Below are 25,000 nucleotides of genomic sequence, written 5' to 3'. Positions count from 1 at the left end.
TACCTCCAGGCTCTGATCAGGCCCTACACCCAAACAAGGGCACTGCGTTCATCCACCTCTGGCCTGCTCGCCTCCCTACCACTGAGGAAGTACAGTTCCCGCTCAGCCCAGTCAAAACTGTTCGCTGCTCTGGCCCCCCAATGGTGGAACAAACTCCCTCACGACGCCAGGACAGCGGAGTCAATCACCACCTTCCGGAGACACCTGAAACCCCACCTCTTCAAGCAATACCTAGGATAGGATAAAGCAATCCTTCTCACCCCCCTTAAATGATTTAGATGCACTATTGTAAAGTGGCTGTTCCACTGATGTCAGAAGGTGAATTCACCAATTTGTAAGTCGCTCTGGATAAGAGCGTCTGCTAAATGACTTAAATGTAATGTAAATGTAATGTTAGTCACAGAGCCCTCATCCTATGGTAAGACTGGGTACAAGTAGAGTCATGTTAGTCACAGAGCCCTCACCTATGGTAAGACTGGGTACAAGTAGAGTCATGTTAGTCACAGAGCCCTCACCTATGGTAAGACTGGGTACAAGTAGAGTCATGTTAGTCACAGAGTCCTTAACTATGGTAAGACTGGGTACAAGTAGAGTCATGTTAGTCACAGAGCCCTCACCTATGGTAAGACTGGGTACAGGTAGAGTCATGTTAGTCACAGAGCCCTCACCTATGGTAAGACTGGGTACAAGTAGAGTCATGTTAGTCACAGAGCCCTCACCTATGGTAAGACTTGGGTACAAGTAGAGTCATGTTAGTCACAGAGTCCTTAACTATGGTAAGACTGGGTACAAGTAGAGTCATGTTAGTCACAGAGCCCTCACCTATGGTAAGACTGGGTACAAGTAGAGTCATGTTAGTCACAGAGCCCTCACCTATGGTAAGACTGGGTACAAGTAGAGTCATGTTAGTCACAGAGCCCTCATCCTATGGTAAGACTGGGTACAAGTAGAGTCATGTTAGTCACAGAGCCCTCATCCTATGGTAAGACTGGGTACAAGTAGAGTCATGTTAATCACAGAGCCCTCATCCTATGGTAAGACTGGGTACAAGTAGAGTCATGTTAGTCACAGAGCCCTCACCTATGGTAAGACTGGGTACAAGTAGAGTCATGTTAGTCACAGAGCCCTCACCTATGGTAAGACTGGGTACAAGTAGAGCCATGTTAGTCACAGAGCCCTCACCTATGGTAAGACTGGGTACAAGTAGAGTCATGTTAATCACAGAGCCTTCATCCTATGGTAAGACTGGGTACAAGTAGAGTCATGTTAGTCACAGAGCCCTCACCTATGGTAAGACTGGGTACAAGTAGAGTCATGTTAGTCACAGAGCCCTCAGCTATGGTAAGACTGGGTACAAGTAGAGTCATGTTAGTCACAGAGCCCTCATCCTATGGTAAGACTGGGTACAAGTAGAGTCATGTTAGTCACAGAGCCCTCAGCTATGGTAAGACTGAGTACAAGTAGAGTCATGTTAGTCACAGAGCCCTCATCCTATGGTAAGACTGGGTACAAGTAGAGTCATGTTAGTCACAGAGCCCTCACCTATGGTAAGACTGGGTACAAGTAGAGTCATGTTAGTCACAGAGCCCTCACCTATGGTAAGACTGGGTACAAGTAGAGTCAAGTAAAGACATACTTTCTTTCAGAAACTATATTGCCATGAAGTTTCTCTTTATATGTGTATAATAACAATGTAATTACACCGCTAACAACATAGCAGCATATTATCAGGTGTTTTCTTTGCTAAATAAGATGTGTTTTAAATGACTTACCTGGCTCAATGAAGACCATTCAGAAGTAGTTTCCCTGATGGCCGTGAACGATCTGACTCTCTGCCTCTGCTTTTCAGGCTGCTGTCACACGTAAACTGCTGATCTGTGGCGTGTGCATGGTTTTGTTCCTGACCCTCACCAAAGCGTTCCCCGTCACGTATAACGTTGACAGCCATTTCGTCAACGAGGCACCTTTCCTGACCAGACTGACGTATGCCGCCTTCTCTATACAAGCCGCTAGACCCAAGTTCTACTTCGCCTGGACTTTAGGTGAGGCTGTACCCACCCAGGGTAGTGTTGGCTTTTGGAACGTTCGTTCATTACTATTGGGGAACGTTCGTTCATTACTATTGGGGAACGTTCATTCATTACTATTGGGGAACGTTCGTTCGTTCATTACTATTGGGGAACGTTCATTCATTACTATTGGGGAACGTTCATTCATTACTATTGGGGAACGTTCGTTCATTACTATTGGGGAACGTTCATTCATTACTATTGGGGAACGTTCGTTCGTTCATTACTATTGGGGAACGTTCGTTCGTTCATTACTATTGGGGAACGTTCGTTCGTTCATTACTATTGGGGAACGTTCGTTCATTACTATTGGGGAACGTTCATTCATTACTATTGGGGAACGTTCATTCATTACTATTGGGGAACATTCGTTCGTTCGTTCGTTCATTACTATTGGGGAACGTTCGTTCGTTCATTACTATTGGGGAACGTTCGTTCGTTCATTACTATTGGGGAACGTTCGTTCGTTCATTACTATTGGGGAACGTTCGTTCGTTCATTACTATTGGGGAACGTTCGTTCGTTCATTACTATTGGGGAACGTTCATTCATTACTATTGGGGAACGTTCGTTCATTACCATTGGGGAACGTTCATTCATTACTATTGGGGAACGTTCGTTCGTTCGTTCATTACTATTGGGGAACGTTCGTTCGTTCATTACTATTGGGGAACGTTCGTTCGTTCATTACTATTGGGGAACGTTCGTTCGTTCATTACTATTGGGGAACGTTCGTTCGTTCATTACTATTGGGGAACGTTCGTTCGTTCATTACTATTGGGGAACGTTCGTTCGTTCATTACTATTGAGGAACGTTCGTTCGTTCATTACTATTGGGGAACGTTCGTTCGTTCATTGCTATTGGGGAACGTTCGTTCGTTCATTGCTATTGGGGAACGTTCGTTCGTTCATTGCTATTGGGGAACGTTCGTTCGTTCATTGCTATTGGGGAACGTTCGTTCGTTCATTGCTATTGGGGAACGTTCGTTCGTTCATTGCTATTGGGGAACGTTCGTTCGTTCATTGCTATTGGGGAACGTTCGTTCGTTCATTGCTATTGGGGAACGCGTTCGTTCGTTCATTGCTATTGGGGAACGTTCGTTCGTTCATTGCTATTGGGGAACGTTTGTTCGTTCGTTCATTGCTATTGGGGAACGTTTGTTCGTTCGTTCATTACTATTGGGGAACGTTTGTTCGTTCGTTCATTACTATTGGGGAACGTTTGTTCGTTCGTTCATTACTATTGGGGAACGTTTGTTCGTTCGTTCATTACTATTGGGGAACGTTTGTTTGTTCGTTCATTACTATTGGGGAACGTTTGTTTGTTCGTTCATTACTATTGGGGAACGTTTGTTCGTTCGTTCGTTCATTACTATTGGGGAACGTTTGTTCGTTCGTTCGTTCATTACTATTGGGGAACGTTCGTTCGTTCGTTCATTGCTATTGGGGAACGTTCGTTCGTTCGTTCATTGCTATTGGGGAACGTTCGTTCGTTCGTTCATTGCTATTGGGGAACGTTCGTTCGTTCATTGCTATTGGGGAACGTTTGTTCGCTCATTACTATTGGGGAACGCTCGCTCGTTCATTACTATTGGGGAACGCTCGTTAGTTCATTACTATTGGGGAACGCTCGCTCGTTCATTACTATTGGGGAACGCTCGTTCGTTCATTACTATTGGGGAACGCTTCGCTCGTTCATTACTATTGGGGAACGCTCGTTCGTTCATTACTATTGGGGAACGTTCGCTCGCTTTCATTACTATTGGGGAACGCTTCGCTCGCTCATTACTATTGGGAACGCTCGTTCGCTCATTACTATTGGGAACGTTCGTTCGTTCATTACTATTGGGGAACGCTCGCCGCTCATTACTATTGGGGAACGCTTCGCTCGTTCATTACTATTAAACGCTCGCTCGTTCATTACTATTGGGGAACGCTTGTTCGCTTCGTTCATTATTATTGGGGAACGTTTGTTCGTTCGTTCATTACTATTGGGGAACGTTTGTTCGTTCGTTCATTACTATTGGGGAACGTTTGTTCGTTCGTTCGTTCATTACTATTGGGGAACGTTTGTTCGTTCGTTCGTTCATTACTATTGGGGAACGTTTGTTCGTTCGTTCATTATTATTGGGGAACGTTTGTTCGTTCGTTCATTACTATTGGGGAACGTTTGTTTGTTCGTTCATTACTATTGGGGAACGTTTGTTCGTTCGTTCATTACTATTGGGGAACGTTTGTTCGTTCGTTCATTACTATTGGGGAACGTTTGTTCGCTCGCTCATTACTATTGGGAACGCGTTTGTTCGTTCGTTCATTACTATTGGGGAACGTTTGTTCGTTCGTTCATTATTATTGGGGAACGTTTGTTCGTTCGTTCATTACTATTGGGGAACGTTTGTTCGTTCGTTCATTACTATTGGGGAACGTTCGTTCGTTCATCACTATTGGGGAACGTTCGTTCGTTCGTTCATCACTATTGGGGAACGTTCGTTCGTTTGTTCATTACTATTGGGGAACGTTCGTTCGTTCGTTCATTACTATTGGGGAACGTTCGTTCGTTCATTACTATTGGGGAACGTTCGTTCGTTCGTTCATTCTTCCATTCATGTGTTGGTCCCAACAGCGGATGCCATCAACAACGCAGCAGGTTATGGTTTTAAAGGTGTGGATGAAGCTGGACAGGTGTCCTGGGACCTCATCTCCAACATCAGTATCTGGGGGATTGAGGTACGTTTGGAAACAACAACAACAACAACAAAAAAAACTTTTTGAACTTTTAGCTTTGCAGAATTATTGAAAATGACTTGAAGTTTAATATTGAACTCTCTCTCTTTTTGCAGACAGCAACTAGCTTCAAGAAGTTCATAGATAACTGGAATATTCAGACTGGTGTTTGGCTCAAAACGTAAGTATTAATTCTACCAAGATATTCTACCAAGATATTCTACCAAGATATTCTACCAAGATATTCTACCAAGATAATCTACCATAATAATCTACCAAGATAATCTACCAAGATAATCTACCAAGATATTCTACCAAGATATTCTACCAAGATATTCTACCAAGATATTCTACCAAGATAATCTACCATAATAATCTACCAAGATAATCTACCAAGATAATCTACCAAGATATTCTACCAAGATATTCTACCAAGATAATCTACCAAGATAATGTCCACATATGCTTAACATTAGTACAAAACCAATTTTCTGTACATTCATGAATGTTTATTTTATTCTGTTAACTGCATAACAATATATCTGACCCAGGTCTGTTTGTAACTCCTCTCTCTTCAGTGTGTGTTCCGACCGTGCTCCCCGTTACCCCACAGCTCTGACCTTCACCCTCTCCTCTCTCTTCAGTGTGTGTTCCGACCGTGCTCCCCGTTACCCCACAGCTCTGACCTTCACCCTCTCCTCTCTCTTCAGTGTGTGTTCCGACCGTGCTCCCCGTTACCCCACAGCTCTGACCTTCATCCTGTCTCCTCTCTCTTCAGTGTGTGTTCCGACCGTGCTCCCCGTTACCCCACAGCTCTGACCTTCACCCTCTCCTCTCTCTTCAGTGTGTGTTCCGACCGTGCTCCCCGTTACCCCACAGCTCTGACCTTCACCCTCTCCTCTCTTTCAGTGTGTGTTCCGACCGTGCTCCCCGTTACCCCACAGCTCTGACCTTCACCCTCTCCTCTCTCTTCAGTGTGTGTTACGACCGTGCTCCCCCGTTACCCCACAGCTCTGACCTTCACCCTCTCCTCTCTCTTCAGTGTGTGTTCCGACCGTGCTCCCCGTTACCCCACAGCTCTGACCTTCACCCTCTCCTCTCTCTTCAGTGTGTGTTACGACCGTGCTCCCCGTTACCCCACAGCTCTGACCTTCACCCTCTCCTCTCTCTTCAGTGTGTGTTCCGACCGTGCTCCCCGTTACCCCACAGCTCTGACCATCATCCTGTCTCCTCTCTCTTCAGTGTGTGTTACGACCGTGCTCCCCGTTACCCCACAGCTCTGACCTTCACCCTCTCCTCTCTCTTCAGTGTGTGTTCCGACCGTGCTCCCCGTTACCCCACAGCTCTGACCATCATCCTGTCTCCTCTCTCTTCAGTGTGTGTTACGACCGTGCTCCCCCGTTACCCCACAGCTCTGACCTTCACCCTCTCCTCAGTGTGTGTTCCGACCGTGCTCCCCGTTACCCCACAGCTCTGACCATCATCCTGTCTCCTCTCTCTTCAGTGTGTGTTACGACCGTGCTCCCTGTTACCCCACAGCTCTGACCATCATCCTCTCCTCTCTCTTCAGTGTGTGTTACGACCGTGCTCCCCGTTACCCCACAGCTCTGACCTTCACCCTCTCCTCTCTCCAGTGTGTGTTCCGACCGTGCTCCCCGTTACCCCACAGCTCTGACCATCACCCTCTCCTCTCTCTTCAGTGTGTGTTCCGACCGTGCTCCCCGTTACCCCACAGCTCTGACCTTCACCCTCTCCTCTCTCTTCAGTGTGTGTTCCGACCGTGCTCCCTGTTACCCCACAGCTCTGACCTTCACCCTCTCCTCTCTTCAGTGTGTGTTCCGACCGTGCTCCCTGTTACCCCACAGCTCTGACCTTCACCCTCTCCTCTCTCTTCAGTGTGTGTTCCGACCGTGCTCCCCGTTGCCCCACAGCTCTGACCTTCACCCTCTCCTCTCTCTTCAGTGTGTGTTCCGACCGTGCTCCCCGTTGCCCCACAGCTCTGACCTTCACCCTCTCCTCTCTCTTCAGTGTGTGTTCCGACCGTGCTCCCCGTTGCCCCACAGCTCTGACCTTCACCCTCTCCTCTCTTCAGTGTGTGTTCCGACCGTGCTCCCCGTTACCCCACAGCTCTGACCTTCACCCTCTCCTCTCTCTTCAGTGTGTGTTCCGACCGTGCTCCCCCGTTACCCCACAGCTCTGACCTTCACCCTCTCCTCTCTCTTCAGTGTGTGTTCCGACCCTGCTCCCCGTTGCCCCACAGCTCTGACCATCATCCTGTCTCCTCTCTCTTCAGTGTGTGTTCCGACCGTGCTCCCCGTTGCCCCACAGCTCTGACCATCATCCTGTCTCCTCTCTCTTCAGTGTGTGTTACGACCGTGCTCCCAGTTACCCCACAGCTCTGACCTTCACCCTCTCCTCTCTCTTCAGTGTGTGTTACGACCGTGCTCCCCGTTACCCCACAGCTCTGACCATCATCCTGTCTCCTCTCTCTTCAGTGTGTGTTCCGACCGTGCTCCCCGTTACCCCACAGCTCTGACCTTCACCCTCTCCTCTCTCTTCAGTGTGTGTTCCGACCGTGCTCCCAGTTACCCCACAGCTCTGACCTTCACCCTCTCCTCTCTCTTCAGTGTGTGTTCCGACCGTGCTCCCCGTTACCCCACAGCTCTGACCTTCACCCTCTCCTCTCTCTTCAGTGTGTGTTACGACCGTGCTCCCCGTTACCCCACAGCTCTGACCTTCACCCTCTCCTCTCTCTTCAGTGTGTGTTACGACCGTGCTCCCCGTTACCCCACAGCTCTGACCTTCACCCTCTCCTCTCTCTTCAGTGTGTGTTCCGACCGTGCTCCCGTTACCCCACAGCTCTGACCTTCACCCTCTCCTCTCTTTCAGTGTGTGTTCCGACCGTGCTCCCCGTTACCCCACAGCTCTGACCTTCACCCTCTCCTCTCTTCAGTGTGTTTCCGACCGTGCTCCCCGTTACCCCACAGCTCTGACCTTCACCCTCTCCTCTCTCTTCAGTGTGTGTTCCGACCGTGCTCCCCGTTACCCCACAGCTCTGACCTTCACCCTCTCCTCTCTCTTCAGTGTGTGTTCCGACCCTGCTCCCCGTTGCCCCACAGCTCTGACCATCATCCTGTCTCCTCTCTCTTCAGTGTGTGTTCCGACCGTGCTCCCCGTTGCCCCACAGCTCTGACCATCATCCTGTCTCCTCTCTCTTCAGTGTGTGTTCCGACCGTGCTCCCCGTTACCCCACAGCTCTGACCTTCACCCTCTCCTCTCTCTTCAGTGTGTGTTCCGACCGTGCTCCCCATTACCCCACAGCTCTGACCATCATCCTGTCTCCTCTCTCTTCAGTGTGTGTTCCGACCGTGCTCCCCGTTACCCCACAGCTCTGACCTTCACCCTCTCCTCTCTCTTCAGTGTGTGTTACGACCGTGCTCCCGTTACCCCACAGCTCTGACCATCATCCTGTCTCCTCTCTCTTCAGTGTGTGTTCCGACCGTGCTCCCCGTTACCCCACAGCTCTGACCTTCACCCTCTCCTCTCTCTCAGTGTGTGTTCCGACCGTGCTCCCTGTTACCCCACAGCTCTGACCTTCACCCTCTCCTCTCTCTTCAGTGTGTGTTCCGACCGTGCTCCCCGTTACCCCACAGCTCTGACCTTCATCCTCTCCTCTCTCTTCAGTGTGTGTTCCGACCGTGCTCCCCGTTACCCCACAGCTCTGACCTTCACCCTCTCCTCTCTCTTCAGTGTGTGTTCCGACCGTGCTCCCCGTTACCCCACAGCTCTGACCTTCACCCTCTCCTCTCTCTTCAGTGTGTGTTCCGACCGTGCTCCCCGTTACCCCACAGCTCTGACCTTCACCCTCTCCTCTCTCTTCAGTGTGTGTTCCGACCGTGCTCCCGTTACCCCACAGCTCTGACCTTCACCCTCTCCTCTCTCTTCAGTGTGTGTTCCGACCGTGCTCCCCGTTACCCCACAGCTCTGACCTTCACCCTCTCCTCTCTCTTCAGTGTGTGTTCCGACCGTGCTCCCCGTTACCCCACAGCTCTGACCTTCACCCTCTCCTCTCTCTTCAGTGTGTGTTCCGACCGTGCTCCCCGTTACCCCACAGCTCTGACCTTCACCCTCTCCTCTCTCTTCAGTGTGTGTTCCGACCGTGCTCCCCCGTTACCCCACAGCTCTGACCTTCACCCTCTCCTCTCTCTTCAGTGTGTGTTCCGACCGTGCTCCCCGTTACCCCACAGCTCTGACCTTCACCCTCTCCTCTCTCTTCAGTGTGTGTTACGACCGTGCTCCCCGTTACCCCACAGCAATGACCATCATCCTGTCTCCTCTCTCTTCAGTGTGTGTTCCGACCGTGCTCCCGTTACCCCACAGCTCTGACCTTCACCCTCTCCTCTCTCTTCAGTGTGTGTTACGACCGTGCTCCCCGTTACCCCACAGCTCTGACCATCATCCTGTCTCCTCTCTCTTCAGTGTGTGTTACGACCGTGCTCCCCGTTACCCCACAGCTCTGACCTTCATCCTGTCTCCTCTCTCTTCAGTGTGTGTTCCGACCGTGCTCCCCGTTACCCCACAGCTCTGACCTTCACCCTCTCCTCTCTCTTCAGTGTGTGTTACGACCGTGCTCCCCGTTACCCCACAGCTCTGACCATCATCCTGTCTCCTCTCTCTTCAGTGTGTGTTCCGACCGTGCTCCCCGTTACCCCACAGCTCTGACCTTCACCCTCTCCTCTCTCTTCAGTGTGTGTTCCGACCGTGCTCCCCGTTACCCCACAGCTCTGACCATCATCCTGTCTCCTCTCTCTTCAGTGTGTGTTCACCGTGCTCCCCGTTGCCCCACAGCTCTGACCTTCACCCTCTCCTCTCTCTTCAGTGTGTGTACGACCGTGCTCCCCGTTACCCCACAGCTCTGACCATCATCCTGTCTCCTCTCTCTTCAGTGTGTGTTACGACAGTGCTCCCGTTACCCCACAGCTCTGACCTTCACCCTCTCCTCTCTCTTCAGTGTGTGTTACGACCGTGCTCCCCGTTACCCCACAGCTCTGACCTTCACCCTCTCCTCTCTCTTCAGTGTGTGTTACGACCGTGCTCCCCGTTACCCCACAGCGCTGACCTTCACCCTCTCCTCTCTCTTCAGTGTGTGTTCCGACCGTGCTCCCCGTTACCCCACAGCTCTGACCTTCACCCTCTCCTCTCTTCAGTGTGTGTTCCGACCGTGCTCCCCGTTACCCCACAGCTCTGACCTTCACCCTCTCCTCTCTCTTCAGTGTGTGTTCCGACCGTGCTCCCCGTTACCCCACAGCTCTGACCGTCACCCTCTCCTCTCTCTTCAGTGTGTTACGACCGTGCTCCCCGTTACCCCACAGCTCTGACCTTCACCCTCTCCTCTCTCTTCAGTGTGTGTTACGACCGTGCTCCCCGTTACCCCACAGCTCTGACCTTCACCCTCTCCTCTCTTCAGTGTGTGTTACGACCGTGCTCCCCCGTTACCCCACAGCTCTGACCTTCACCCTCTCCTCTCTCTTCAGTGTGTGTTCCGACCGTGCTCCCCGTTACCCCACAGCTCTGACCTTCACCCTCTCCTCTCTCTTCAGTGTGTGTTACGACCGTGCTCCCTGTTACCCCACAGCTCTGACCTTCACCCTCTCCTCTCTCTTCAGTGTGTGTTCCGGCCGTGCTCCCCGTTACCCCACAGCTCTGACCATCATCCTGTCTCCTCTCTCTTCAGTGTGTGTTCCGACCGTGCTCCCCGTTACCCCACAGCTCTGACCTTCACCCTCTCCTCTCTCTTCAGTGTGTGTTACGACCGTGCTCCCCGTTACCCCACAGCTCTGACCAACATCCTGTCTCCTCTCTCTTCAGTGTGTGTTACGACCGTGCTCCCCGTTACCCCACAGCTCTGACCTTCATCCTGTCAGCTCTATGGCATGGAGTTTACCCCGGATACTACTTCACCTTTATTACTGCTATACCCATCACACTGGCAGCTAGAGCTGTGAGTACCATTTTTACTGCTGTACCCATCACACTGACAGATAGAGCTGTGAGTACCATTATCACTGCTGTACCCATCACACTGGCAGATAGAGCTGTGAGTACCATTATCACTGCTATACCCATCACACTGGCAGCTAGAGCTGTGAGTACCATTATTACTGCTATACCCATCACACTGACAGATAGAGCTGTGAGTACCATTATTACTGCTATACCCATCACACTGACAGATAGAGCTGTGAGTACCATTATCACTGCTGTACCCATCACACTGGCAGCTAGAGCTGTGAGTACCATTATTACTGCTATACCCATCACACTGGCAGCTAGAGCTGTGAGTACCATTATTACTGCTATACCCATCACACTGACAGATAGAGCTGTGAGTACCATTATTACTGCTATACCCATCACACTGACAGAGAGAGCTGTGAGTACCATTATTACTGCTATACCCATCACACTGACAGATAGAGCTGTGAGTACCATTATTACTGCTATACCCATCACACTGACAGATAGAGCTGTGAGTACCATTATTACTGCTACACCCATCACACTGGCAGCTAGAGCTGTGAGTAACATTATTACTGCTATACCCATCACACTGACAGATAGAGCTGTGAGTACCATTATTACTGCTGTACCCATCACACTGACAGATAGAGCTGTGAGTACCATTATCACTGCTGTACCCATCACACTGGCAGCTAGAGCTGTGAGTACCATTATTACTGCTATACCCATCACACTGACAGATAGAGCTGTGAGTACCATTATTACTGCTATACCCATCACACTGACAGATAGAGCTGTGAGTACCATTATTACTGCTATACCCATCACACTGACAGATAGAGCTGTGAGTACCATTATTACTGCTATACCCATCACACTGACAGAGAGAGCTGTGAGTACCATTATTACTGCTATACCCATCACACTGACAGATAGAGCTGTGAGTACCATTATTACTGCTATACCCATCACACTGACAGATAGAGCTGTGAGTACCATTATTACTGCTACACCCATCACACTGGCAGCTAGAGCTGTGAGTACCATTATTACTGCTGTACCCATCACACTGACAGAGCTGTGAGTCTTTCTCTCACTCTCTTTCTCTCGCTGTCTTCCTCACTCACTCTCTCACTTACACACACACACACACACACACAGCACTCACCTCATGTGTCTCATCATCTCAGCCTCACCCATGCCCGTACATCACCGTGTTCTCTCTCCTGTCTCCCACACCGCAGGTCCGTAAGAACGTCCGTCAGTATTTCCTGTCCTCTTATCCTGTGAAGCTTGTCTATGACGTAGTGACCTGGGCAGCTACTCAGCTGTGTATCTGCTACACCGTCATGCCCTTCTTACTGCTGGCAGTAGAACCTACCATGCAGTACTACAGGTGAACATTCATTTAGGTTATTTTTCCTACTGGTCAAATGTGTCTCTTTAACAATGACGGTCGTATGTAGCCTGGCCCCTGATCTGGATGTGCTATCATGTCAACTTCTTGGCATGACAAGGAGTGTAATGTTAGCACAAACAGACTGGTACCCAGGCTAGGTCGTATGTGTACAATTTAGTAGCTTAGTGTTCTATTATCTTATTAAGGCCTGGACACAATGTTCCTCAGTTGTCTTTATGGAGGACAAGTGTGTCATCTCTAACCGTCAGTTGTCTTTATGGAGGACAAGTGTGTCATCTCTACCGTCAGTTGTCTTTATGGAGGACAAGTGTGTCATCTCTACCGTCAGTTGTCTTTATGGAGGACCAGTGTGTCATCTCTACCGTCAGTTGTCTTTATGGAGGACCAGTGTGTCATCTCTACCGTCAGTTGTCTTTATGGAGGACAAGTGTGTCATCTCTACCGTCAGTTGTCTTTATGGAGGACAAGTGTGTCATCTATAACCGTCAGTTATCTTTATGGAGGACCAGTGTGTCATCTCTAACCGTCAGTTGTCTTTATGGAGGACAAGTGTGTCATCTCTAACCGTCAGTTGTCTTTATGGAGGACAAGTGTGTCATCTTTAACCGTCAGTTTTCTTTATGGAGGACAAGTGTGTCATCTCTACCGTCAGTTGTCTTTATGGAGGACCAGTGTGTCATCTCTAACCGTCAGTTGTCTTTATGGAGGACCAGTGTGTCATCTCTAACCGTCAGTTGTCTTTATGGAGGACAAGTGTGTCATCTCTACCGGCAGTTGTCTTTATGGAGGACCAGTGTGTCATCTCTACCGTCAGTTGTCTTTATGGAGGACAAGTGTGTCATCTCTACCATCAGTTGTCTTTATGGAGGACAAGTGTGTCATCTCTACCGGCAGTTATCTTTATGGAGTACAAGTGTGTCATCTCTACCGTCAGTTATCTTTATGGAGGACCAGTGTGTCATCTCTACCGTCAGTTGTCTTTATGGAGGACAAGTGTGTCATCTCTACCGTCAGTTGTCTTTATGGAGGACCAGTGTGTCATCTCTACCGTCAGTTGTCTTTATGGAGGACAAGTGTGTCATCTCTACCGTCAGTTGTCTTTATGGAGGACAAGTGTGTCATCTCTACCGTCAGTTGTCTTTATGGAGGACAAGTGTGTCATCTCTACCGGCAGTTGTCTTTATGGAGTACAAGTGTGTCATCTCTACCGGCAGTTGTCTTTATGGAGGACAAGTGTGTCATCTCTACCGTCAGTTGTCTTTATGGAGGACAAGTGTGTCATCTCTACCGTCAGTTGTCTTTATGGAGGACAAGTGTGTCATCTCTACCGTCAGTTATCTTTATGGAGGACCAGTGTGTCATCTCTACCGTCAGTTGTCTTTATGGAGGACCAGTGTGTCATCTCTACCGTCAGTTGTCTTTATGGAGGACAAGTGTGTCATCTCTACCGTCAGTTGTCTTTATGGAGGACAAGTGTGTCATCTCTACTGTCAGTTGTCTTTATGGAGGACAAGTGTGTCATCTCTACCGTCAGTTATCTTTATGGAGGACCAGTGTGTCATCTCTACCGTCAGTTGTCTTTATGGAGGACAAGAGTGTCATCTTTAACTGTCAGTTGTCTGTATGGAGGACAAGTGTGTCATCTCTAACCGTCAGTTATCTTTATGGAGGACAAGTGTGTCATCTCTACCGTCAGTTGTCTTTATGGAGGACAAGTGTGTCATCTCTACTGTCAGTTGTCTTTATGGAGGACAAGTGTGTCATCTCTACCGTCAGTTGTCTTTATGGAGGACCAGTGTGTCATCTCTAACCGTCAGTTGTCTTTATGGAGGACAAGTGTGTCATCTCTAACCGTCAGTTGTCTTTATGGAGGACCAGTGTGTCATCTCTACTGTCAGTTGTCTTTATGGAGGACAAGTGTGTCATCTCTACCGTCAGTTGTCTTTATGGAGGACAAGTGTGTCATCTCTAACCGACAGTTATCTTTATGGAGGACCAGTGTGTCATCTCTACCGTCAGTTGTCTTTATGGAGGACAAGTGTGTCATCTCTACCGTCAGTTATCTTTATGGAGGACCAGTGTGTCATCTCTACCGTCAGTTGTCTTTATGGAGGACAAGTGTGTCATCTCTACCGTCAGTTATCTTTATGGAGGACCAGTGTGTCATCTCTACCGTCAGTTGTCTTTATGGAGGACAAGAGTGTCATCTTTAACCGTCAGTTATCTTTATGGAGGACCAGTGTGTCATCTCTACCGTCAGTTGTCTTTATGGAGGACAAGAGTGTCATCTTTAACCGTCAGTTGTCTGTATGGAGGACAAGTGTGTCATCTCTACTGTCAGTTGTCGTTATGGAGGACAAGTGTGTCATCTCTACCGTCAGTTGTCTTTATGGAGGACCAGTGTGTCATCTCTAACCGTCAGTTGTCTTTATGGAGGACAAGTGTGTCATCTCTACCGTCAGTTGTCTTTATGGAGGACCAGTGTGTCATCTCTACCGTCAGTTGTCTTTATGGAGGACAAGTGTGTCATCTCTACCGTCAGTTGTCTTTATGGAGGACAAGTGTGTCATCTCTACCGGCAGTTGTCTTTATGGAGGACAAGTGTGTCATCTCTACCGGCAGTTGTCTTTATGGAGGACAAGTGTGTCATCTCTACCGTCAGTTGTCTTTATGGAGGACAAGTGTGTCATCTCTACCGTCAGTTGTCTTTATGGAGGACAAGTGTGTCATCTCTACCGTCAGTTATCTTTATGGAGGACCAGTGTGTCATCTCTACCGTCAGTTGTCTTTATGGAGGACCAGTGTGTCATCTCTACCGTCAGTTGTCTTTATGGAGGACAAGTGTGTCATCTCTACCGTCAGTTGTCTTTATGGAGGACAAGTGTGTCATCTCTACCGTCAGTTGTCTTTATGGAGGACAAGTGTGTCATCTCTACCGTCAGTTATCTTTATGGAGGACCAGTGTGTCATCTCTACCGTCAGTTGTCTTTATGGAGGACAAGAGTGTCATCTTTAACTGTCAGTTGTCTGTATGGAGGACAAGTGTGTCATCTCTAACCGTCAGTTATCTTTATGGAGGACAAGTGTGTCATCTCTACCGTCAGTTGTCTTTATGGAGGACAAGTGTGTCATCTCTACTGTCAGTTGTCTTTATGGAGGACAAGTGTGTCATCTCTACCGTCAGTTGTCTTTATGGAGGACCAGTGTGTCATCTCTAACCGTCAGTTGTCTTTATGGAGGACAAGTGTGTCATCTCTACCGTCAGTTGTCTTTATGGAGGACAAGTGTGTCATCTCTAACCGACAGTTATCTTTATGGAGGACCAGTGTGTCATCTCTAACCGTCAGTTGTCTTTATGGAGGACAAGTGTGTCATCTCTAACCGTCAGTTGTCTTTATGGAGGACAAGTGTGTCATCTTTAACCGTCAGTTTTCTTTATGGAGGACAAGTGTGTCATCTCTACCGTCAGTTGTCTTTATGGAGGACCAGTGTGTCATCTCTAACCGTCAGTTGTCTTTATGGAGGACAAGTGTGTCATCTCTACCGTCAGTTGTCTTTATGGAGGACAAGTGTGTCATCTCTACCGTCAGTTGTCTTTATGGAGTACAAGTGTGTCATCTCTACCGGCAGTTGTCTTTATGGAGGACAAGTGTGTCATCTCTACCGGCAGTTGTCTTTATGGAGGACAAGTGTGTCATCTCTACCGGCAGTTGTCTTTATGGAGGACAAGTGTGTCATCTCTACCGTCAGTTATCTTTATGGAGGACCAGTGTGTCATCTCTACCATCAGTTGTCTTTATGGAGGACCAGTGTGTCATCTCTACCGTCAGTTGTCTTTATGGAGGACAAGTGTGTCATCTCTACCGGCAGTTGTCTTTATGGAGTACAAGTGTGTCATCTCTACCGGCAGTTGTCTTTATGGAGGACAAGTGTGTCATCTCTACCGTCAGTTGTCTTTATGGAGGACAAGTGTGTCATCTCTACCGTCAGTTGTCTTTATGGAGGACAAGTGTGTCATCTCTACCGTCAGTTATCTTTATGGAGGACCAGTGTGTCATCTCTACCGTCAGTTGTCTTTATGGAGGACCAGTGTGTCATCTCTACCGTCAGTTGTCTTTATGGAGGACAAGTGTGTCATCTCTACCGTCAGTTGTCTTTATGGAGGACAAGTGTGTCATCTCTACCGTCAGTTGTCTTTATGGAGGACAAGTGTGTCATCTCTACCGTCAGTTATCTTTATGGAGGACCAGTGTGTCATCTCTACCGTCAGTTGTCTTTATGGAGGACAAGAGTGTCATCTTTAACTGTCAGTTGTCTGTATGGAGGACAAGTGTGTCATCTCTAACCGTCAGTTATCTTTATGGAGGACAAGTGTGTCATCTCTACCGTCAGTTGTCTTTATGGAGGACAAGTGTGTCATCTCTACCGTCAGTTGTCTTTATGGAGGACCAGTGTGTCATCTCTAACCGTCAGTTGTCTTTATGGAGGACAAGTGTGTCATCTCTAACCGTCAGTTGTCTTTATGGAGGACCAGTGTGTCATCTCTACTGTCAGTTGTCTTTATGGAGGACAAGTGTGTCATCTCTACCGTCAGTTGTCTTTATGGAGGACAAGTGTGTCATCTCTAACCGTCAGTTATCTTTATGGAGGACAAGTGTGTCATCTCTAACCGTCAGTTGTCTTTATGGAGGACAAGTGTGTCATCTTTAACCGTCAGTTTTCTTTATGGAGGACAAGTGTGTCATCTCTACCGTCAGTTGTCTTTATGGAGGACCAGTGTGTCATCTCTAACCGTCAGTTGTCTTTATGGAGGACAAGTGTGTCATCTCTACCGTCAGTTGTCTTTATGGAGGACCAGTGTGTCATCTCTACCGTCAGTTGTCTTTATGGAGGACAAGTGTGTCATCTCTACCGTCAGTTGTCTTTATGGAGTACAAGTGTGTCATCGCTACCGGCAGTTGTCTTTATGGAGGACAAGTGTGTCATCTCTACCGTCAGTTGTCTTTATGGAGTACAAGTGTGTCATCTCTACCGGCAGTTGTCTTTATGGAGGACAAGTGTGTCATCTCTACCGGCAGTTGTCTTTATGGAGGACCAGTGTGTCATCTCTACCATCAGTTGTCTTTATGGAGGACCAGTGTGTCATCTCTACCGTCAGTTGTCTTTATGGAGGACAAGTGTGTCATCTCTACCGTCAGTTGTCTTTATGGAGGACAAGTGTGTCATCTCTACCGTCAGTTGTCTTTATGGAGGACAAGTGTGTCATCTCTAACCGTCAGTTGTCTTTATGGAGGACCAGTGTGTCAACTTTACCATCAGTTATCTTTATGGAGGACAAGTGTGTCATCTACCTTTTCTCTTATTCTGTCCATCTTTGGTGTTTTGGTTTCTGTAGAATTTCATCACATCTTCTTTCCCCCCCGTAGGTCAATGTACTTCCACATTCACATCATCAGTATTCTGACTGTGATTGTACTGAGCCAGAGCCACAAACCAAGAGGCAGCAGCAGCAACGGCACCAAGCCTGGACCATACGAGCCTCATCCCCAGGCCCAGCCTCAGCTCCAGCCCTCCAACAACAACGTGAAAAGAAAGTGAAGTGTCCCTCTGTGTGTGGAGGCAGCCAGAGACCTGAATGGGCCCACTGGGTCAGACAAAGACGTCTCTGTGTGTCCACAACAAAGAGAGAGCTCAGCGGGGTGTAGGGGGGGCTCAGAGGGGCCGAGGGACTGTGCCTGCTGGCTGGTCGGCCTTGCCACCCTGTACATCCAACACTTTTACTGCCAGGCTCTAAAAGGCCTCTCTCTGCCCTGCTTGCCAATTCTCTGTTCTTTCTTTCCAAGTGTGCACTTGTTCACTTCCCTTCATGGATCTGAAAGGGAAGGACTGGCATACGATCTCCCTCTAGTCCAGCCCATAAACTCACCAATACAACACTTTTAGTTCAATGTGTGGGAAGCTGTGCACAAGTGAGATGGTATACTTCAGGAGAAAGATCTGAGAATTGGACAGACAGACAGATAGAGACCCAGAGACAGACAGACAGATAGAGACCCAGAGACAGACAGACAGATGGAGACCCAGAGACAGACAGACGGAGACCCAGAGACAGACAGACAGACAGAGACCCAGAGACAGACAGACAGACGGAGACCCAGAGACAGACAGTCAGACAGAGACCCAGAGACAGACAGACAGACGGACAGAGACCCAGAGACGGACAGAGACCCAGAGACGGACAGACAGACGGACGGAGACCCAGAGACGGACAGACGGAGACCCAGAGACGGACAGACGGAGACCCAGAGACGGACAGACGGAGACCCAGAGACGGACAGACGGAGACCCAGAGACGGACAGACGGAGACCCAGAGACGGACAGACGGAGACCCAGAGACGGACGGACGGAGACCCAGAGACGGACGGACGGAGACCCAGAGACGGACGGACAGAGACCCAGAGACAGACTGACAGAGACCCAGAGACAGACAGACAGAGACCCAGAGACAGACAGACAGACAGACAGAGACCCAGAGACAGACAGACAGAGACCCAGAGACAGACAGACAGATACCCATTGTCGTACGGACAGAGACCCAGAGACGGACGGACAGAGACCCAGAGACGGACGGACAGAGACCCAGAGACGGACGGACAGAGACCCAGAGACGGACGGACAGAGACCCAGAGACGGACGGACAGAGACCCAGAGACGGACGGACAGAGACCCAGAGACGGACGGACAGAGACCCAGAGACGGACGGACAGAGACCCAGAGACGGACGGACAGAGACTCAGAGACGGACGGACAGAGACCCAGAGACGGACAGACAGACAGAGACCCAGAGACGGACAGACAGACAGAGACCCAGAGACGGACAGACAGACAGAGACCCAGAGACGGACAGACAGACAGAGACCCAGAGACGGACAGACAGACAGAGACCCAGAGACGGACGGACAGAGACCCAGAGACGGACGGACAGAGACCCAGAGACGGACGGACAGAGACCCAGAGACGGACAGACAGACAGAGACCCAGAGACGGACAGACAGACAGAGACCCAGAGACGGACAGACAGACAGAGACCCAGAGACGGACGGACAGAGACCCAGAGACGGACGGACAGAGACCCAGAGACGGACGGACAGAGACCCAGAGACGGACGGACAGAGACCCAGAGACGGACGGACAGAGACCCAGGACGGACGGACAGAGACCCAGAGACGGACGGACAGAGACCCAGAGACGGACGGACAGAGACCCAGAGACGGACAGACAGACAGAGACCCAGAGACGGACAGACAGACAGAGACCCAGAGACGGACAGACAGACAGAGACCCAGAGACGGACAGACAGACAGAGACCCAGAGACGGACAGACAGACAGAGACCCAGAGACGGACAGACAGACAGAGACCCAGAGACGGACAGACAGACAGAGACCCAGAGACGGACAGACAGACAGAGACAGACAGACAGACAGAGACCCAGAGACGGACAGACAGACAGAGACAGACAGACAGACAGAGACCCAGAGACGGACAGACAGACAGAGACCCAGAGACGGACAGACAGACAGAGACCCAGAGACGGACAGACAGAGACCCAGAGACGGACAGACAGAGACCCAGAGACGGACAGACAGAGACCCAGAGACAGACAGACAGATAGAGACCCAGAGACGGACAGACAGAGACCCAGAGACGGATAGACGGACGGACAGGTCCTAGAATTAGATGTGGCTGGTCCATTTCTTTTACATCTTACATCACTAGTTGTAGATATCATGTCAAACATGTTCATACCCTTATGGGTTAGTGAGATATTAATGGTGTCTGTTTATTGTTGTATGAATGCAGGAAACATTATCCCTCAGGATGGCAGGTAGCCTCGAGGTTAGAGTGCTGGGCCAGTAACAGAGATGAAAATCTGTCACTGTGCCCTTGAGCAAGGCACTTTAAACCTAATTGCTCCAGGGGCTCTGTACAATGTTGACCCTGACCGTGACCCCACTCCCTGCAGGTGTCTCCGGGGGGGGGGGATATGCAAGAAATACACTTGTGTGTGACAGGACAAATATACCCCCCCCCCCCACAATCCTTTCAAAAGATTTGTCCCAAATGGCACCCTATTCCCTTTATAGTCCAGATGGGTCCTGGTCCAGATGGGTCCTGGTCCAGATGGGTCCTGGTCCAGATGGGTTCTGGTCCAGATGGGTTCTGGTCCAGATGGGTCCTGGTCCAGATGGGTCCTGGTCCAGATGGGTCCTGGTCCAGATGGGTCCTGGTCTAGATGGGTCCTGGTCTAGATGGGCCCTGGTCCAGATGGGCCCTGGTCCAGATGGGTTCTGGTCCAGATGGGTCCTGGTCTAGATGGGTCCTGGTCCAGATGGGCCCTGGTCCAGATGGGTCCTGGTCCAGATGGGTCCTGGTCTAGATGGGTCCTGGTCTAGATGGGCCCTGGTCCAGATGGGTCCTGGTCTAGATGGGTCCTGGTCTAGATGGGTCCTGGTCTAGATGGGTCCTGGTCTAGATGGGTCCTGGTCTAGATGGGTCCTGGTCCAGATGGGTTCTGGTCCAGATGGGTTCTGGTCCAGATGGGTTCTGGTCCAGACGGGCCCTGGTCCAGACGGGCCCTGGTCCAGACGGGTCCTGGTCCAGATGGGTCCAGATGGGTTCTGGTCCAGATGGGTCCAGATGGGTCCAGGTGGGTCCTGGTCCAGATGGGTTCTGGTCCAGACGGGCCCCTGGTCCAGATGGGTCCTGGTCCAAAGCAGTGTAGTGTATAGGGATAGGTGCCATTCGGAACATAGTTATGAGGCTCTAGTTAGGAGCTGTTTGGATCGTTTTTAACACTGGATGCTGTGCATCAGGTCTCCTAATATTCATTTCATGTGTCTCTATGTATTTGAGAGGACAAGTTTACTTTTATTTGGCAGGAAGTTGAGATTTCATTAATTTGTCCATTTAAAAAAAATATATATAAATGTTTTATTAAGTTTAAAGTCTTACAGTCTCAGATGAGGTGCAGGAAGCACCAATGACTTCTGAAGAAAGTGTTTGGGTCTGTCCCGAATGGCACCCTATTGCCTGTGTAGTGCACTACCTTGCAAACAGGGCCTTATGGGGACGCAGTCGTTGACTTTGTTTCAGGGGATGATGTGGAAGTCTTCTGTATGCCTCAGTAGAAGGTCCAAGATCTTCACACTACAAGATCTTCAACATTTCAAGTCCTGAAGCAGCTGAACCACTAATGATGCTAATATGAAGAGTGTCTGGACACTACACGCTACACACACTACACGCTACACACACACTACACGCTACACACACACACTACACGCTACACACACACTACACGCTACACACACACTACACGCTACACACACACTACACGCTACACACACACTACACGCTACACACACACTACACGCTACACACACACTACACGCTACACACACACTACACGCTACACACACACACTACACACACTACACGCTACACACACACAACACGCTACACACACACTACACGCTACACACACACTACACGCTACACACACACTACACACACGCTACACACCACGCTACACACACACTACACACTACACGCTACACCACGCTACACCGCGCTACACACACACACACACACTACACACATACACTACACACATACTACACACACACACGCTACACACACACACACGCTACACACACACACGCTACACACACACTACACATGCTACGCACACACAGTTCACACACACTATAAACACACACACATCCACTACACACACACACACAGACACACTACACACTACAATTCTAGTCAGGATTCCATAAACTGTTGAATAGTTGTTGTTTTTAGCACCCAGACGGTTTGAATTTGTCTTTTTTGTTGTTGTTATAATTCCACCAATCAAGTTACTAAACAATATTAAGAGCAAAAAAAAAATAAAGAAATAAAAAATGATCAATGTGTGCCTTTAGCCTTTTGATTGTGGCTTGAATAATACCGTCACATTGTAACGCCAGTAACATAATGTTCACTATGGAGACACAGCGACAGAATGGCAATAACATCAGTTGTATGGAACTACTATGAGCCCATATGATAGAGGAGATAGTTACTGAGACAGGTCTGAAAGACCAATGGGGACACGACGGCAACATACTGTACATGATGCCCATCTTCAGATAACTATCTTCCTCCACCACAGAAAAGCTGGTTCAGTCTCATTCCAGGTGATCCGTCGTCTCTGGAGGCGGCAGGGTAGACTAGTGGTTAGAGTGGAGGGGCGGCAGGGTAGACTAGTGGTTAGAGTGGAGGGCGGCAGGGTAGACTAGTGGTTAGAGTGGAGGCGGCAGGGTAGACTAGTGGTTAGAGTGTAGAGGCGGCAGGGTAGACTAGTGGTTAGAGTGGAGGGGGCGGCAGGGTAGCCTAGTGGTTAGAGTGGAGGGGTGGTAGGGTAGACTAGTGGTTAAGTGGAGGGGCAGGCAGGTAGCCTAGTGGTTAGAGTGGAGGGCGGCAGGGTAGACTAGTGGTTAGAGTGGAGGGGCGGCAGGGTAGACTAGTGGTTAGAGTGGAGGGGGCGGCAGGGTGGCCTAGTGGTTAGAGTGGAGGGCGGTGCAGGGTAGCCTAGTGGTTAGAGTGGAGGGCGGCAGGGTAGCCTAGTGGTTAGAGTGGAGGGGCGCCAGGGTAGCCTAGTGGTTAGAGTGTAGGGGCGGCAGGGTAGCCTAGTGGTTAGAGTGGAGGGGCGGCAGGGTAGCCTAGTGGTTAGAGTGGAGGGGCGGCAGGGTAGCCTAGTGGTTAGAGTGGAGGGGCGGCAGGGTAGCCTAGTGGTTAGAGTGGAGGGGCGGCAGGGTAGCCTAGTGGTTAGAGTGGAGGCGGCAGGGTAGCCTAGTGGTTAGAGTGGAGGGGCGGCAGGGTAGACTAGTGGTTAGAGTGGAGGGGGCGGCAGGTAGCCTAGTGGTTAGAGTGTAGGGCGGCAGGTAGCCTAGTGGTTAGAGTGGAGGGCGGCAGGGTAGACTAGTGGTTAGAGTGGAGGGGTGGCAGGGTAGACTAGTGGTTAAAGTGGTGGGCGGCAGGGTAGCCTAGTGGTTAGAGTGGAGGGGCGCCAGGGTAGCCTAGTGGTTAGAGTGGAGGGCGCCAGGGTGGCCTAGTGGTTAGAGTGGAGAGCGGCAGGGCAGCCTAGTGGTTAGAGTGCAGGGGCGGCAGGGCAGCTAGTGGTTGGGAGGTAGGGGCGGGCAGGGTAGCCTAGTGGTTAGAGTGTAGGGGCGGCAGGGTAGCCTAGTGGTTAGAGTGTAGGGGCGGCAGGGTAGCCTAGTGGTTAGAGTGGAGGGGCGGCAGGGTAGCCTAGTGGTTAGATTGTAGGGCGGCTTGGGTAGCCTAGTGGTTAGAGTGGAGGGGCGGCAGGGTAGCCTAGTGGTTAGAGTGGAGGGGGCGGCAGGGTAGCCTAGTGGTTAGAGTGGAGGGGCGGCAGGGTAGCCTAGTGGTTAGAGTGGAGAGGCGGCAGGGTAGCCTAGTGGTTAGAGTGTAGGGGCGGCAGGGTAGCCTAGTGGTTAGAGTGGAGGGGCGGCAGGGTAGCCTAGTGGTTAGAGTGGAGGAGGCGGCAGGGTAGCCTAGTGGTTAGAGTGGAGAGGCGGCAGGGTAGCCTAGTGGTTAGAGTGGAGGGGCGCAGGGGTGGCCGAGTGGTTAGAGAGGCGGCAGGGTAGCCTAGTGGTTAGAGTGTAGGGGCGGCAGCAGGTAGCCTAGTGGTTAGAGTGGAGGGGCGGCAGGGTAGCCTAGTGGTTGAGTGGAGGCGGCAGGGTAGCCTAGTGGTTAGAGTGGAGGGACGGCAGGGTAGCCTAGTGGTTAGAGTGGAGGGCGGCAGGGTAGCCTAGTGGTTAGAGTGGAGGGGCGGCAGGGTAGACTAGTGGTTAGAGGGAGGGGCGGCAGGGTAGCTCAGTGGCTAGAGAGGGAGGGGGCGGCAGGGTAGCCTAGTGGTTAGAGTGGAGGGGGCGGCAGGGTAGCCAGGGTAGTGGTTAGAGGTAGGGGCGGCAGGGTAGCCTAGTGGTTAGAGTGTAGGGGCGGCAGGGTAGCCTAGTGGTTAGAGGTAGGGCGGCAGGGTAGCCTAGTGGTTAGAGTGTAGGGGCGGCAGGGTAGCCTAGTGGTTAGAGGAGGGGCGGCAGGGTAGCCTAGTGGTTAGATTGTAGGGGCGGCAGGGTAGCCTAGTGGTTAGAGGAGGGGCGGCAGGGTAGCCTAGTGGTTAGAGGGAGGGGCGGCAGGGTAGCCTAGTGGTTAGATTGTAGGGGCGGCAGGGTAGCCTAGTGGTTAGAGTGGAGGGGCGGCAGGGTAGCCTAGTGGTTAGAGTGGAGAGGCGGCAGGGTAGCCTAGTGGTTAGAGTGGAGGGGCGGCAGGGTAGCCTAGTGGTTAGAGTGTAGGGGCGGCAGGGTAGCCTAGTGGTTAGAGTGTAGGGGCGGCAGGGTAGCCTAGTGGTTAGAGTGTAGGGGCGGCAGGGTAGCCTAGTGGTTAGAGTGTAGGGGCGGCAGGGTAGCCTAGTGGTTAGAGTGGAGGGGCGGCAGGGTAGCCTAGTGGTTAGATTGTAGGGGCGGCAGGGTAGCCTAGTGGTTAGAGTGGAGGGGCGGCAGGGTAGCCTAGTGGTTAGAGTGGAGGGGCGGCAGGGTAGCCTAGTGGTTAGATTGTAGGGGCGGCAGGGTAGCCTAGTGGTTAGAGTGGAGGGGCGGCAGGGTAGCCTAGTGGTTAGAGTGGAGAGGCAGCAGGG

General features: G+C 50.6%; 1 protein-coding gene across 1 annotated transcript in view; it reads left to right on the top strand.

Moving 5' to 3' along the window:
• LOC135519853 (lysophospholipid acyltransferase 1-like) overlaps positions 1–18,842 on the top strand; it is a 38,323-nt gene extending 19,481 nt beyond the window's left edge. The window contains exons 7-12 of the mRNA XM_064945060.1: positions 1,850–2,042; positions 4,693–4,796; positions 4,910–4,974; positions 10,662–10,794; positions 12,059–12,210; positions 17,661–18,842. Of these exons, the coding sequence (XP_064801132.1) occupies positions 1,850–2,042; positions 4,693–4,796; positions 4,910–4,974; positions 10,662–10,794; positions 12,059–12,210; positions 17,661–17,832 (819 nt within the window). The 3' untranslated portion in view covers positions 17,833–18,842. The remainder of the gene's footprint in view (positions 1–1,849; positions 2,043–4,692; positions 4,797–4,909; positions 4,975–10,661; positions 10,795–12,058; positions 12,211–17,660) is intronic.
• Positions 18,843–25,000: the final 6,158 nt, after the last annotated feature.

The sequence above is a fragment of the Oncorhynchus masou genome, chromosome 29 (assembly GCF_036934945.1).
Source record: "Oncorhynchus masou masou isolate Uvic2021 chromosome 29, UVic_Omas_1.1, whole genome shotgun sequence".
NCBI classification, from domain to species: domain Eukaryota; kingdom Metazoa; phylum Chordata; class Actinopteri; order Salmoniformes; family Salmonidae; genus Oncorhynchus; species Oncorhynchus masou.
Note: the sequence above shows the minus strand (reverse complement) of the source record. Positions and strands in the feature narration are given on the sequence as shown.